This window comes from Ochotona curzoniae, unplaced genomic scaffold, assembly GCF_017591425.1.
Source record: "Ochotona curzoniae isolate NIBS_2020 unplaced genomic scaffold, NIBS_Ocur_1.0 contig_2210, whole genome shotgun sequence".
Classification (NCBI taxonomy): domain Eukaryota; kingdom Metazoa; phylum Chordata; class Mammalia; order Lagomorpha; family Ochotonidae; genus Ochotona; species Ochotona curzoniae.
Window position 1 is genome coordinate 43,941,588 of NW_024465369.1, and position 13,440 is coordinate 43,955,027.

At 39.4% G+C, this 13,440-nt stretch overlaps 1 protein-coding gene across 1 annotated transcript; it reads left to right on the forward strand.

The window, feature by feature from the left end:
- The first annotated feature begins 11,416 nt into the window (after window positions 1-11,416).
- LOC121150711 (small integral membrane protein 15) lies at window positions 11,417-13,096 on the forward strand. Its single transcript, XM_040971827.1, has one exon. The coding sequence runs from the start codon at window positions 11,559-11,561 to the stop codon at window positions 11,781-11,783; it is 225 nt and encodes a 74-aa protein (XP_040827761.1). The 5' UTR covers window positions 11,417-11,558; the 3' UTR covers window positions 11,784-13,096.
- The last annotated feature ends 344 nt before the right edge of the window (window positions 13,097-13,440 follow it).

Below are 13,440 nucleotides of genomic sequence, written 5' to 3' on the forward strand. Positions count from 1 at the left end.
CTATTACTGACTGCTTTAAAAACCAGCAGTGAGTTTACTGTGATCAAATTCAGGACATTGGGCAACAGACATTGAGAAACATTTTCCTAGGACTTGACACATATTAAGCTAACCATGGGAGATGTTAAAGGTCATGAGAAAGGTCCTGAGATTTGAGATCTTAGAGACAAGTGACTAAATAGACTTCATTTTGAATACAACTTTGTCCTATCAGAATTCTTCATTTCATAGCTTCCTGGCTGCATGTTCAGACTGTTGAAGTAGGCTGTGTGGTACTCAGCAGTAAGGTCCCAGATTAACTAGTTTCAACCAACCTAGTCACAAATCTTGCATCAAAAGTACATTTCTTGCAATACTGATCATAAGTGCACTGCCAAGTAACACAGTTGTTACAAGAGGGAAAATGGAGAATGAAATCAATTGAGCTGTATAAATACTTATGGAACTGTGATTTTCATCCAAATTGGTCCCCCAAATTGGCACTTGCAAGAAGAGGACTTTAGCTGATAGATACTTTTATGGGGTCCAAAAGACATATATTCTAAAAGCAAATTAACTTATGAAGTGTCCAAAATGCTACTACAACATGTCAGACAACTGGCTCTCCCCTAGGCAATAAGGTGGAAATGAAATTGATGTGTGGAGGCCTTGGCCTTCTCCTGGCCCGGGAGCACCTAAAGCCCCCCAAGGGTGAGTACCCGTGAGAGATGGCTGGGAGCTGGGGTAAATTCCTAGCTCCGCCCTGCCCCCCGCCAGCCAAAAGCTGGCAGCAGGACAGGTCGGGTGGGTCTCAGTCTCAGGGCTAGGGGCAGACTTAAGCCCCCCTTCAAGGTGGCACTTGTCAGGGGCACTCCTGCCGGATGGAACCCCGCTAGGGTCTCAGCCACAGTCCCCGCCACAAGGCGGGGGCAGAGGCCCTGGGCCTTGGGTGGCCAGTGCACCAAGTGGTGCCAGGCTCTGCCTGCTGGCCACCCAGCGGCAAGCTCTGGGGTTTTTATATGAAATAGCTGCTTTGGGACACCCATAAATAAGACCAGCATTAGTGTAGGTCAGACACGAATTTCTGGTGATTCCCAGGAACAGGGACATAAAACCTTAATGCAAGTGTGGGACTGAGACCTGAAGGTTTGGACTAAGCAAACCTTAGCCCACAAGCATGATTGGAACACAGGGTGCAGCTCAGGACATGCCTAGCTAGGTTTGGCTCCAACTGGTCCACATTAACTACAGAGTTGAGCCACAGTGTCTAAGGCAGGGGTCGCGACAGGTGGATGGGGCTGTGGTCGGGTCTGGATACAGTTGTTGTCTCCCTTGGCACAAGTGTGGACTGGAATAAGATGTACTGGGCTGTGCCAGACCGCAACACCTTCTGGTGCTTTGGAGGATCAGGGCAGATGTGGGACAGACTAGGCTAGGTCACAACCCCAACTGAGCCATATACGAGCTATATGGGGGTGTGGACGAGCCGTGGCTGGGCTGAAACATCCTACAGCAAGAACCAGAACAGGATGAAGGCCAGTTAGGAAAGGCCACTGTTCCTGCTAGGACAGGAGGCGAACTGGCACATGGACTCACTGGTATGCACGAAACCTGGCACTTGAGGGGTTCTGATGGAGGAGCTCGGGCAACTCCTCTGGCAGGACACAGACCCTGCAGGTCAGAGCAAGAAATATGGAAGGTAACAGCCAAGAGGTCATGGAAAGTGTCCCACTGGCATGCATTTGGCATGGGTCGGGGGCAGATCAGGCTGAATCTGTTCACATAATCCACTGGCAAATCCGAATGCCAGAACAGAGTATGGGTCAAACCAGGTCCGGTCGTGACAAAAGCAATACACAATTTGGAATGCCAAGGTGAGGTAGCCTGAGCCGGATGCAGCCGCAGCACCCAACCAGCACACGTGAGAACCAGGAAGGGAGGAGGCAGAGCTGGCAGGGGAATAAAGGGTGGTTCCCTAGCTGAACAGCTACTTCCGCTGAGGAGCGTGAGCTGGGTAGGGAGTAGACCAGATCAGGCAGGGCCACAGCACCTGTGCACCTCATGTGGACCAGATTGGGTGAAAACCAGGCTGGGCTGACTATTCCCACTGGTGCAATCTACAATCAGAGTGGGTGAGGGTTGTTGGGGCTTGGTCATAGCATCAGCTGGCGGAAGCTGGTACGGGGGTTAGTCATGTCGAGTTGAACCACAGGGCCAACTGGAGAGGGCACAACTGGGATGGGAGTGACCTGGGAAGGAAATAGTGGGCTTCTCCCCTTTGGGTCATCACCTTTCACGGGAGGACAGGGGAACTAGGACAGGGGCTGGGGTGGCTAGACAGACACCCAACAACATCCGTTAGGGCTGATTGGATGAGATGGTTGGATGGAATTAGGTCACAACACCCATTGGCAAGTATATGAGCAGAAGGGAATGTGGGACAGATTGGACTAGTCTGCCATACATACTGGCAAGCCAGGGGCCCGGTTGGGGTTACTGTGGGCCGCCCTGACTGGGCTGCAGCTCCTACTGGTTTTTGTGAGGGCCAAGTGTGTCCAGGGCGGAACCAGGCCAGACTGTAACACCCATTGGTTCTAATGGAGGACATGAATGGAGACAGAACTGACCCAGCAACTGCAACCACCAGCTGATCGGGGTGATGGATTGTGCCAGGTCCTATGCTTGCTAGAACACGCAGGAATCTGGACTGGGAATACCTCAAAATTTCTTTGAGGATCTCCCCAGTTGAGACACCAGACTCAGAGTCCTAACCAAGAAAAGACAGAACAAGTCAATCAACAACCTCAGCTATCTGTTGGCAGCAAAATACTGGGCAATTGAAGACTCTAGAAGGGACTGTGTCAATCAATGGATTCTTCAACTACCACATTGTGCTTGGAGTGGTGAGACTGGTAGCGATCCATGAATGGTGAACTATTGGAACCACTTGATCGAGTATCTCAGAGCATGCCCCACATCCGGGACTTAGGGTGGGTGGGAAACTGGGTGGGGCTTCTCCCTCTATATCCCCTTTTACCTCAGATACATGAAGGAAGCGGTATGGAAGTGATAGTCTTGCCCACTTCCCTGTAGCCCTTGAACCTTTTTTACCCTAATTAAATATGTAAGGATTGTCAAAATGTAATAAAAGGAAAAGAAAAAGAAAAGAAAAGAAAAGAAAAGAAAAGAAAAGAAAAGAAAAGAAAAGAAAAGAAAAGAATAGAAAAGAAAAGAAAATGGTGTGTGTATGAGTATGGCACTCACTGATTGTATTATGTATCAACCAAGAGTTGCCATCCAGGTTTTAAGATATCTAATAGTTCCATGGGTATGACTGAAATACTTGGCGATATTCTGAAGGATAATAAGGTTGAGTCAGGACATACTATATTGTATCTAAATTATACTTCTTGATTTAGAGGTTTTTGTGAATTGTATTCCATGAGTCTGGGAAATAGGAAGTTTGGGAATTGGAATGGCAATTTACCAAGAATCAAAAGTTACATTAAGAGTGAGAAGTGTTTCTGTTTCCCATTCCTATGACTTTAGGTTCTATAGGGTCCAAAGTAAGAGCATTTTTCCGGGCGACGCACAACAGCCTTATTTAGCTACAACCAGTATCTACTGTCAGTGCACTTTGAATTCCTTCTCTCTAGAAACCAGAAGGTTAAGAAAGTGGACTCATCATATTGGGAGATGTAATTGAGGGTGATTATTAGAAAAAGAAACAGTTGCTTTTACCACCAAGGAAGAAAGTTTTGGGACAATTTTATCTGCTTGATTGTCATTTATTATTTATTGCCTTGGACATTTTTAACTGTAAAAGAACATGAATAGCAATCCTACCCTTCCAAAAGCACACTGAGTAGGGACTCAGATTCACCAACATTGGATTAGAAAAGATCAACGGAACTTGGCATTTAGGAGGCTGGCAATCTAGAGCAAATGGTAGCAGAGAGAAATGAATGCCTCATTTACATACCTGGGAACAATTCTAATGCCCCTTCCAGATAACATTATTATTTTAAAGTCAACCCAGAAAGTTACACAATGAATGGGCCATGTCTGTGCTTGAGTCTTCACAATCTCTGTTTAAATACTTAACTTTTCTTAGAGTTCTTACTGCTTAATTTAGTTTTAGAGATTAACACAATGCTATTTTTTTTGTCATTACAATGCATAACAGAAATGGTTAGAAAAGGATTGACAAAATTTACAGGGAACAGCAAACTCCAAGAAATGTTTGGGAACTTCTATAACCTCATTGAAAATAATTTTAATAATGATTCAAATAAACTGAATCCCCAATAAACACTAATTTGGTCTTGAAGCTTTTCTTACACTTTGGTTAGTAAGATTTGCTTCTCTGTGGTGAGAGGCAAAACATAGTGTGATATTGCTAGCATTTTAACTTCTTTTTTTAAAAAAAAATTTATTTTATTTTTATTGGAAAGGCAGATATACAGAGAGGAGGAGACATAGAGAAGATTTTCTGTCCAATGGTTCACTCCTCAAGTGACCAGAACAGCTGGAGCTGAGCCAACCCGAATGTATGCCTTTCTAGGGTACCATTCCCTGGTCTGGTCTGGGCTGCTCTTTATCATGGTTCCTGCACTCACCCACAGGGAGTGTGTCCCATCAGAGGAGTTGCCCAGGTTCCTCCATCAGAACCTCTCTCAATGCTAGATCTTGCATATACCAGTGGGTCCAGGAGCCAGCCCTACTTAGTCCATTTCCTGTCCTACCAGGAACAGTGGCCTTTCCTGAGTTGCCGTCAACCCATTCCTTCAACCCATTACTGTTGGATAGTTCAGCCCAGCCAAGGGTCATCTATATCTAGTCACAGCTCACAGGTGGCTCAGTAGAGGCAGAGATCTAGCCTAGTCTGTCCTACATCTACCCTGGTCCTCCAGAGCACCAGATGATGCTGGAGTCTAGCCAGGCTTGGTGTGCCAGTCCCAGTCCACACTTTTACCAAGGGAGACTGTAACCATATCCAGACCAGAACACAGCTCCCACTCCAGCCCCTGCACTCACCAGTGGGAGTGCAGTACAATTTATTTTTTTATTAGGAATGAGATTTAATGCCTCCTGAATATGTCCGTGTTTCTATAGTCTGTATTCTATGGATTGTTGGTAAGTGTATACACTGATAACAACCAAGAACTTGCCTATTTTACTAGGTTTTAACTCTTAGATTTAAGATTTGCTTAACCAGGGCCAGTGAGATGGATCAAAAGTCTAATCATCTACCTTCTACCACCAGTATCTGATATGAGCACTGGTTCATGTCCTGGTTGCTCTACTTCCATCCCAACACCTTGCTTATGTCTTGAGAGAGCAGCGATGGAATGAGGCCCTGGGACACTGTATAAATTCACACATACAGTTTTATTTGATGCTCAATTCCTAGTCTTTTCCTTTGGACTCTGTACACGAAAAGGAAATCTGGAAGTAGTTTCTGGCTCCTGACTCAGGTCTCGCTCAGCTCTGGCAGTTTCATTCATTTGGGAAGGAATCAGTAGATGGAAGATCTCTGTCTCTCTCCCTCTGTTTCTAGTTCACTCTATATATCTGTGTATTTCAAACATAAATACGTATTTCTTTTAAAAATTCACAAAAGTAAACACTCAAAGTGAGTCAATAAGAATTTGAAAGCACATGGATTCTAGATACTATAAACAAATGTAGGAGAAATTCATAGAAGGTCAAATTGATAATTAGTAAGCTACTCAACAGGCTTAAGTTCTAGGTTTAAAACTAGGTATGAAGATGATCTCAGAAATGGATGAGGTCTTAGTGATTCCAAAGTGGAGAAGTCAAGTGGAAATAATGTGAAAATCAGAATTTGGAACAAATCGGGGGATGTAAGCAGTCAATAAGCTGAAGACTTAGACAAAAGAACAAGAAAAGGATCATGTATCCATTCTCACTTCCTCTGTTTTTTGTTTTAGTTGCTACTGTATTACTACACTGTTTATTTAAATATAATATGGATAAAGATTTATTCACCTTTAAAATTGCTGCTCTGTGAATTTTGACACAATACTGTGTCATCTTCACCATGGAAAAGACAAAGAATACCTCACCTCTAAAAGTTTCTTTGTAAAATTACATGTTTCAGCCATATTTTGTAATAGCTGAAATCTAATAAATTGATATAGTTTCTTTGACAACCTAATAAAGCATCAAATAAAACTATATGTGTGAATTTATTTCTTCATTTTCTGTTCTGTTCCAATGTATGTACTTATACTTTTGACAGTATTGTTATTTTTTAATTTTTAGCTTTATAGATCTTTCTATGAAAAGATAGTGTAAATGCTTGAAATTTTCAATTCTTTTGAAAAATTACCTTTGGCATTCTTGGTTTCTATATAGACTTTTTAATTAACGCATTAGACTCTACAAGAAAAAAATGCAACTGGATTTCGTTTGAGATTATTCTGTATTTATAGTAGTTTGGAAAATTTTTTAATAATTTATCAGTTTCTTAAATTTTTGCAGTCTAAGGACATATTTATTTCTATAAATTTATAGCATACTTGTTTTTTGTTCCTCACCAAATATTTTACATTTTCAGTGGAAACATCTGCTATATATTTTGGTGCAACTGTCTGTAAATACGTCATATTTACTGCTATTAGAGACATTGGCTATGTCTAAACCTTGGACTTTTAATTTCCATCACATAGAAATACATTGAATTTTATATAATAACCATTTCACTGTACATATTTATCCAATCCAACAGTCTTGGGAATTCTTTGAGATTTTATACAGAAATCAGTAAGACACTCATGATGCAAAAATGTTCATTGATTCTTGTATTTGTGGGATTCTTATTTCCTTTTTAAAATTTAGTAAGTAGGAACTCGACTATAGCTTTGCTAGTGAGCAATGAATGTCAACATTCTTGCTTGTTTTTGATTTTAGGAAAAATGCATTGAATCTGTCACATACTGACTTCTACTTGGGTCACACTGTTGCATCCTGATCATCAAACACTGACTGGTTGACACCAATGTGGGCTATAGTTCTCAACATTTGTACCATATTATATCCTGTAATTTGGCTACCCAGTTAGTTCAATAAAAGATTGAGGCACTGAACCTTCTAGATCATTCCTCAGAAAATGGGGTTTTCCTCTGGGCACCCACTTTTGTAGTTTTTATCTTATGTCTATCTCATTTTTTATCTTAATTACAGATAGTCTCCATCTCCAGTCATGTTCATGCCACACTGGTCGCAATGCATGTCTTATCAAATGAAGTTGGAAGTGTTTCATTTTTTTTAATTTCTGAAAACAATTTTGTATTTTGTTTTAATTGGTATGTTTCTCCAGAGAAGTCAGTTTGAATCAGGACTAAAACTTCTGAAAGGTTTTTAAGCATTGAATTCAGTATCTGCAGTAGTTACAAAGTACTTTGATCATTTCTTCTTAAATTAGCTTGGGCAGTTTTTACATTTTGTTCCTGTCGTACATTACACATTGAATGGATTGACATGATGTCATTAATAATATATCCTTGTTAACTTGCTTCTCTCTGTAATATTTTTATGATTCATCCCTTTTTTCCTTTGTTAGTAAGCCATGTCCTTTTTGATCAAACTTTATAAAAGTTTAAAAATTTTAATTGTATTGTATTCAATAGCTTTGTATTTAATGATTGTATTTTTTTATTTTTATGTTTAAAATTTTATTTCTTTTTGCCTTTGCCTATACTTCCTTTCATTGTCCTGGGTTTAATGTGCAAATGTATGACCACTTTCGCAGCAAATAATTTCTATTTTAATGAAAAGACAGAGAGGGAGACAGATACAGACTCCCAATTGCTTTTATTTTTCTTTTTTTCTATTTTTAAGAGTTATTTATTTTTATTTGAAAGGTAGATTTATGGAAAGGAGAGAGTAAGACAAATCTTCATCCACTGGTTCCCTCCTCAAGTGGCTGTAACAGTTGGAGCTGAGCCAATCTTAGCCAGGTGCCTCTTCTGGGTCTCCAAAGTGGGTGCAGAGTCCAAGGGCTTTGGGCCATCCTTGACTTCTTTCCCAGACCACAGGCAGGGAGCTGGATAGGAAATGGAACAGCTGGGACATGAACCAGTACTAAGGTTATTTAAATAAATTAAAAGTATGATGGATTCTACAATAATTTTAATCAGTCAATCATTTCCTCACTTGTTTTGATGTGAAATTAAGCAAATCATTTTGTATTTTCTTGTCTTCTATCTGAATGATAAAATGGTAATCATGAAGCATGACATAGAAGTTAAGATGCTGAACTATATAGGAACACATAATTTTAAATATGAGCTCTGGCCCCTGATTGCAGCATCCAGCTAATGTACATCCATAAAGGCAATGATGATAATTCAAGTGGTTGAGTCCTTTGAATCATGTGTCACAGCAAGACTGAGTTCCCAGATCCTGGCTTCAGCCTGGCTCTTTCTGAGCAACTGTGAGTGCTTGGAAGTAACCAATGTAACATTTTTTTTCTCTCTTTGGCTGGTTTAATTAGTAATTGATGATTAAATTCTTTTAATCTTAATTCTTAATACATTTAATATTCTACCCTCCAAAATTAGAAAGCTTAATTAACACCTGAATACTATAATTTTTATTTATTAGTTATTACATCATGATCTTGGGTATTTATACACACATTTTGTGCATTCAATAAGAGTTGTGTTTCTATAATCAAAGAGATAACAGTATATATCTATGAGATAGCAATTATTATTATTATTATTTTGCAATCCATCTCTCATGAATTATTGCTTCAAAGGTTACATCACAATATCTTATTGCTTATGGTACAGACAGCTTGGTAGTGCAATAATATGCAATTTACAGGTAATATTTTTAGATCTGACATCATAATAGCTTATAGTAAAGCAAATGTATGATAGCGGACCTTTTGGGATTGGCTCATTTCCCTTAACATAACAGTTTTTAGTTGGGCCCATTTGGCCACGAAGAAATACATTTTGTTCTTTTAATAGCTGAGTAGCATTCCATAGAGTAGATTAACCATAGTTTCCTTATCCAGCTTTCTGTCGATGGGCATTTCGGTTGCTTCCATGTTTTTGTGATTATTGATTGTGGATAGCAATTATTATAAGTTTCATTGTAATTTCTTATCTTTCTTCTGATGGAATTGAAATTTTATTTCTTACTCTTTTAAATACATAGAACCTTGTGCTTAGATAATTGGTCATTGTTCATCTCTGACAGAATCTGGTACATAGTGGGCAGCAAGGTTGCATGGTGATGAGAGAAGATCTGTTACAAAGCATCATCTATGAGGTGGGCTTGGACAATTGGTTGGTTTCACATTATGGCAAGTCCAGAGTCAGAAAGCACTATTAGGAAAATGACAAAAAACTATCACACTTTTTCATGCATTCATTTCATGATATAAAAATCATGATTTACTTATGGTGGTAAAGCTTTTCTAAGTCCAGATATGAATGCTTTAAAATTGCTCTTGCTTCTGTCATGATATTTTCTGTCATCCTTTATTTTCAATGTCATGAATCTTTCTCCTTTCTTGGCCTACTTTTCAACCTTTACTGGAATTTAGAGGGAGAAGAACCAGAGATTGCTATCCAAGTTCAAGACTAAATCATTTGAAAAAAATTTGAAGTCACTATTGCTCCATTACTGCATTTAGAATAGAGCCCTATTAGTGATTACTAAATTTAAAAAGTCTTCCTAGAGCTGATTCTATAGATTGTATGCACTTACTCTTGTTATTCAGAGGACATTCCAAAACTTGGACGAAACTGGGAAAGGTTGCTGTGGAGGGCTAAGTAAGCCTCCAGGGAAAGATGATGCCTCTTATTAGTACACATGTCACACTCAGCAACATTCTGCATGATGCTGCCGTGTTCTCATCTGCTAGACCTCAACAGAATGAACAGATTAAAGACCTGAGTGATCCTTTTTATTCCATTAGCTAGAAAGATAAATAAAATGAAAAAAGTGCATTTTTTCTTGGTATGTGTTTCTTATACTTTTTCCACTTGAACATATGATATTTTATATAAAATACTTTCAAGTACTCTGCTTTACTTACTCATATTATCATATTTCTGTAAGTCTATTTAGGATAACTAATGTGCATACTTCAAGTATATACCATAACCATTCAACAAGGCATTTTCATTGGCCTCACATATTCAGAAATTACATTTGATTAGTATCAAAGTTATTGACAGATATTCTCAGAAGCAATTTCTCTCACACAATGCTCAAATAATAGATTAATATTTGCACACATCACATTAAAAATATTTCCTTCAGCAAATGCCAGTAGAAAAAAATTCCAAAAAACAGATATCTGTGAAATAAAGATGCAAAGAAATGTATTCAACTTCAGGAAAATCGATGGAAATGCACCACACATATTCAAATACCAAGCTTATCTTCCAGTGTTAGCTGATTTAACACTGGGCCAATAAGTTGTATAACAATCTTCTGCTTTTAGTACATTTTTTCCTGACAGCTAAAGTAACATTGATTTAGCCCCATATTTTATGTGAGCACTTGAAATGTTTATACAATGCATACTTTACTTTATGATTGAATATGGAAGAGATATTTTGACATAAATGGAACTAAAGCCATAAAAAAATCACACAGAAAATTAATATACGTTTGAGTTATGGCCCATCGTGCTCTAAAAAGTAGTTTTCTTCAGTTGAATTACTCCCCTACATATGAGACTCAGGAGTTTAATACTTTATTCAGTAAGTATGAACAATTTTCTCTCTGTCAGATACTTAGTCATATACTGGGACTGAACAAAAAAATTAATAAATAAGATGGATACAGTCTCTTTTGTCTCAAAGATCTCAACGTCATGTAGCAGTAAAATAAAATAAGAACTGATAGATTGCTATCCCAGATATTTTGGTGTCAAACTTGTTGTATGAATCCTGGAAAATAAGAAGAGGCACCAATCTTGTAATAGAGATTTCCAGTTTAGCATCTGAGAAGATGAAATTTTTAACTATCATGACCAATAATGGCTAGTAAATGGTGAAGCTGGAGGATATTGATGCAGGGAAAAGCTGTGTATTGGAACTCCTGAGTCACCAGGGTGTTCTCGTATTTTAATTTACACTTCTGAAAACACATATTATCTGCTAGACATCTACATATCTTTTATCAGTCTGGCAACTCATTTTGTCTGCATAGTTGAAATGACAAATGCTGAGCCAAATATTTAACTCAACAAGGACTATGGATATATGATTAGAAAGAAACTCTATAGTTCCATGAATGCTACAAACTGAAATCAAAAATTGTTTTGAAAACAATGTACAAGGGAGTCCGAGCCTCGGGGGGCCGTGTAGTGGGAGCCTGGGGCCGGCCCTTGGCCGTGGATCTGTCCAGGTGCGGGAGGAGCCCCGAGCCTTGCAGGCGGAGGGGCAGCGCTCAAAAGCTACAGTGCGGATCTCAGAAGTGTACAGGGGGACCAGGGACGACAAGCAGCGACGGTTATCTCAGACTAGCGGATGACCCCAGGGCAGAGGTAGACACCACCACTCAAGCCTAAGTCTGCTGCAGCCATGCTGGACATAAAGGCCTGGGCCGAGTATGTGGTGGAGTGGGCCGCCAAGGACCCCTACGGCTTCCTCACCACCGTCATCTTGGCCCTCACGCCTCTGCTGCTGGCAAGCGCAGTCCTCTCCTGGAAACTGGCCAAGATGATTGAAGCCAGGGAGAAGGAGCAGAAGAAGAAACAGAAACGCCAAGAAAATATTGCAAGAGCCAAGCGACCGAAGAAGGACTGACAACTTGACCGGGCTCTGAAGCCAGAGGGAAATCACTGGAAAACCGAAGCCGCTTCGGAAGGCCCTGCTGGGGTTCCTCTGGATGGGACGCGTTCAATACATAAACCAGATCTGAACGGACAGAATTCCTGACCTCAGCACCCAGTCAGCTTTCAGGCGTGGGTGTGCGTTGGCATCTGTCCTCAACTGCTGCAAATTAGCATCTGTATCCAAATAGAGTATCCCTAATCTGAAGTGCTAAAAGACGAAATATTCGGAGCATAGACATGAAGCTACAAGTGGAAGATTCTACACCTGACTTCATGAGATGTGTTACAGTCAAAACACAGGCAACCTAAAAATACTGTATAAATGGACTTTCTGGCTAGTGCACAGCTTGCGTGAAACATGAATGAATTTCATGTCCTGGCTTGGATCGCATATATTATGGATATGTAGACATTTTCAAATCCCAAAGAATTTGCAATCTGAAACACTTCTGGCCCCAAGCATCTCGGGTAAGGGATACTCAAACTGTATCCCCCGTTTTCTGTAACTGACGCTGTCATTTGCCATTTTGTGGTTTAGGCACTAAAATGAAGCATCCTGGGAAGTGAAACATAAGCTTTGAACTCTACTTGCTGCTGTAAAACGGGCCCTGTTCTGCACCCATGCTATTAACAATGAGAAACAGCTCTCTTCTGAGGTGAAAAATGTGCTTTGGCTTATAAGAAACATAGCAGTTAGTCACATCTTGTATTACTATTGCTTATTTCTTAGAGTAACATCATTTCTGGCTTTCTCAAAGCCTCAGAGTACTTGATTCTCTGCACTGCGTTTTTCTGATTCCGGTCTTGGAGCCAACTGGTAATGAACACATTCTGCATTTTATAAAGATTTCTCAATATCTTGACCATAAAATACCACCTACTACTATACAAATTTTTGTACTTCTGAACACTGCCATTTTCATGAGTTGTTGAGAAGAGTAACAGTATGGTTAAAGCTTAGAGTAAAATGCAAATGCTACAGTTTGAAACCATTTGGGAGGGAGGCCTTTTAAAATCACGGAAAATGCATATTACTGGAAAAAACTATGCATGGATTTAAAAATATTTTTGCACCACAAATCAAACTTATCTTTTAATTCCAATTTTTTGTCATGAACTATCCGAAGCAGTTCCGTATTCTTGCGCCTAACGATAGCTGTGAAATGGTTGAAACGTCTTGTCAGCCATGATTGTACAGACTCCATTTTAACTCAAATGATTGTGAAGTGTACTGTACCTTTCAAACAGGTTTGAGATGAAAATTAAAATTTCATATTTCTTTTAGAGAACTCTTAAAGAGTTAACAATTAAGTCATACTTCATAAGTGGCAAAACATGCTTAAAATTTTGAAAAAAATTGTGTATAATAGTCATTGCTTTGGAGAGGATAAATTATGTCCAAATGAGAATGGGCTTTTTGTAACAATGACTACAGAGCTAGATAATATTTCAGTTATGTAAGGTAGCAAAAATACTATTATTTTTAACCATGATTCATGGCTTTTCTAAATGCCTGGTCTGGTAACTTCATTCACTGTCAGTATGTTTTAGCTTATTAAAGTCTCCTTATAGTCCAAAAAAAACACAAAAAACCAAGAAAATAATGTACAAAAGAGTTTTTTTTTTGG

Bases quoted from the DNA above. Each gene is read 5' to 3' on its own strand.
- LOC121150711 (XM_040971827.1), top strand. From the start codon at position 11,559: ATGCTGGACATAAAGGCCTGGGCCGAGTATGTGGTGGAGTGGGCCGCC.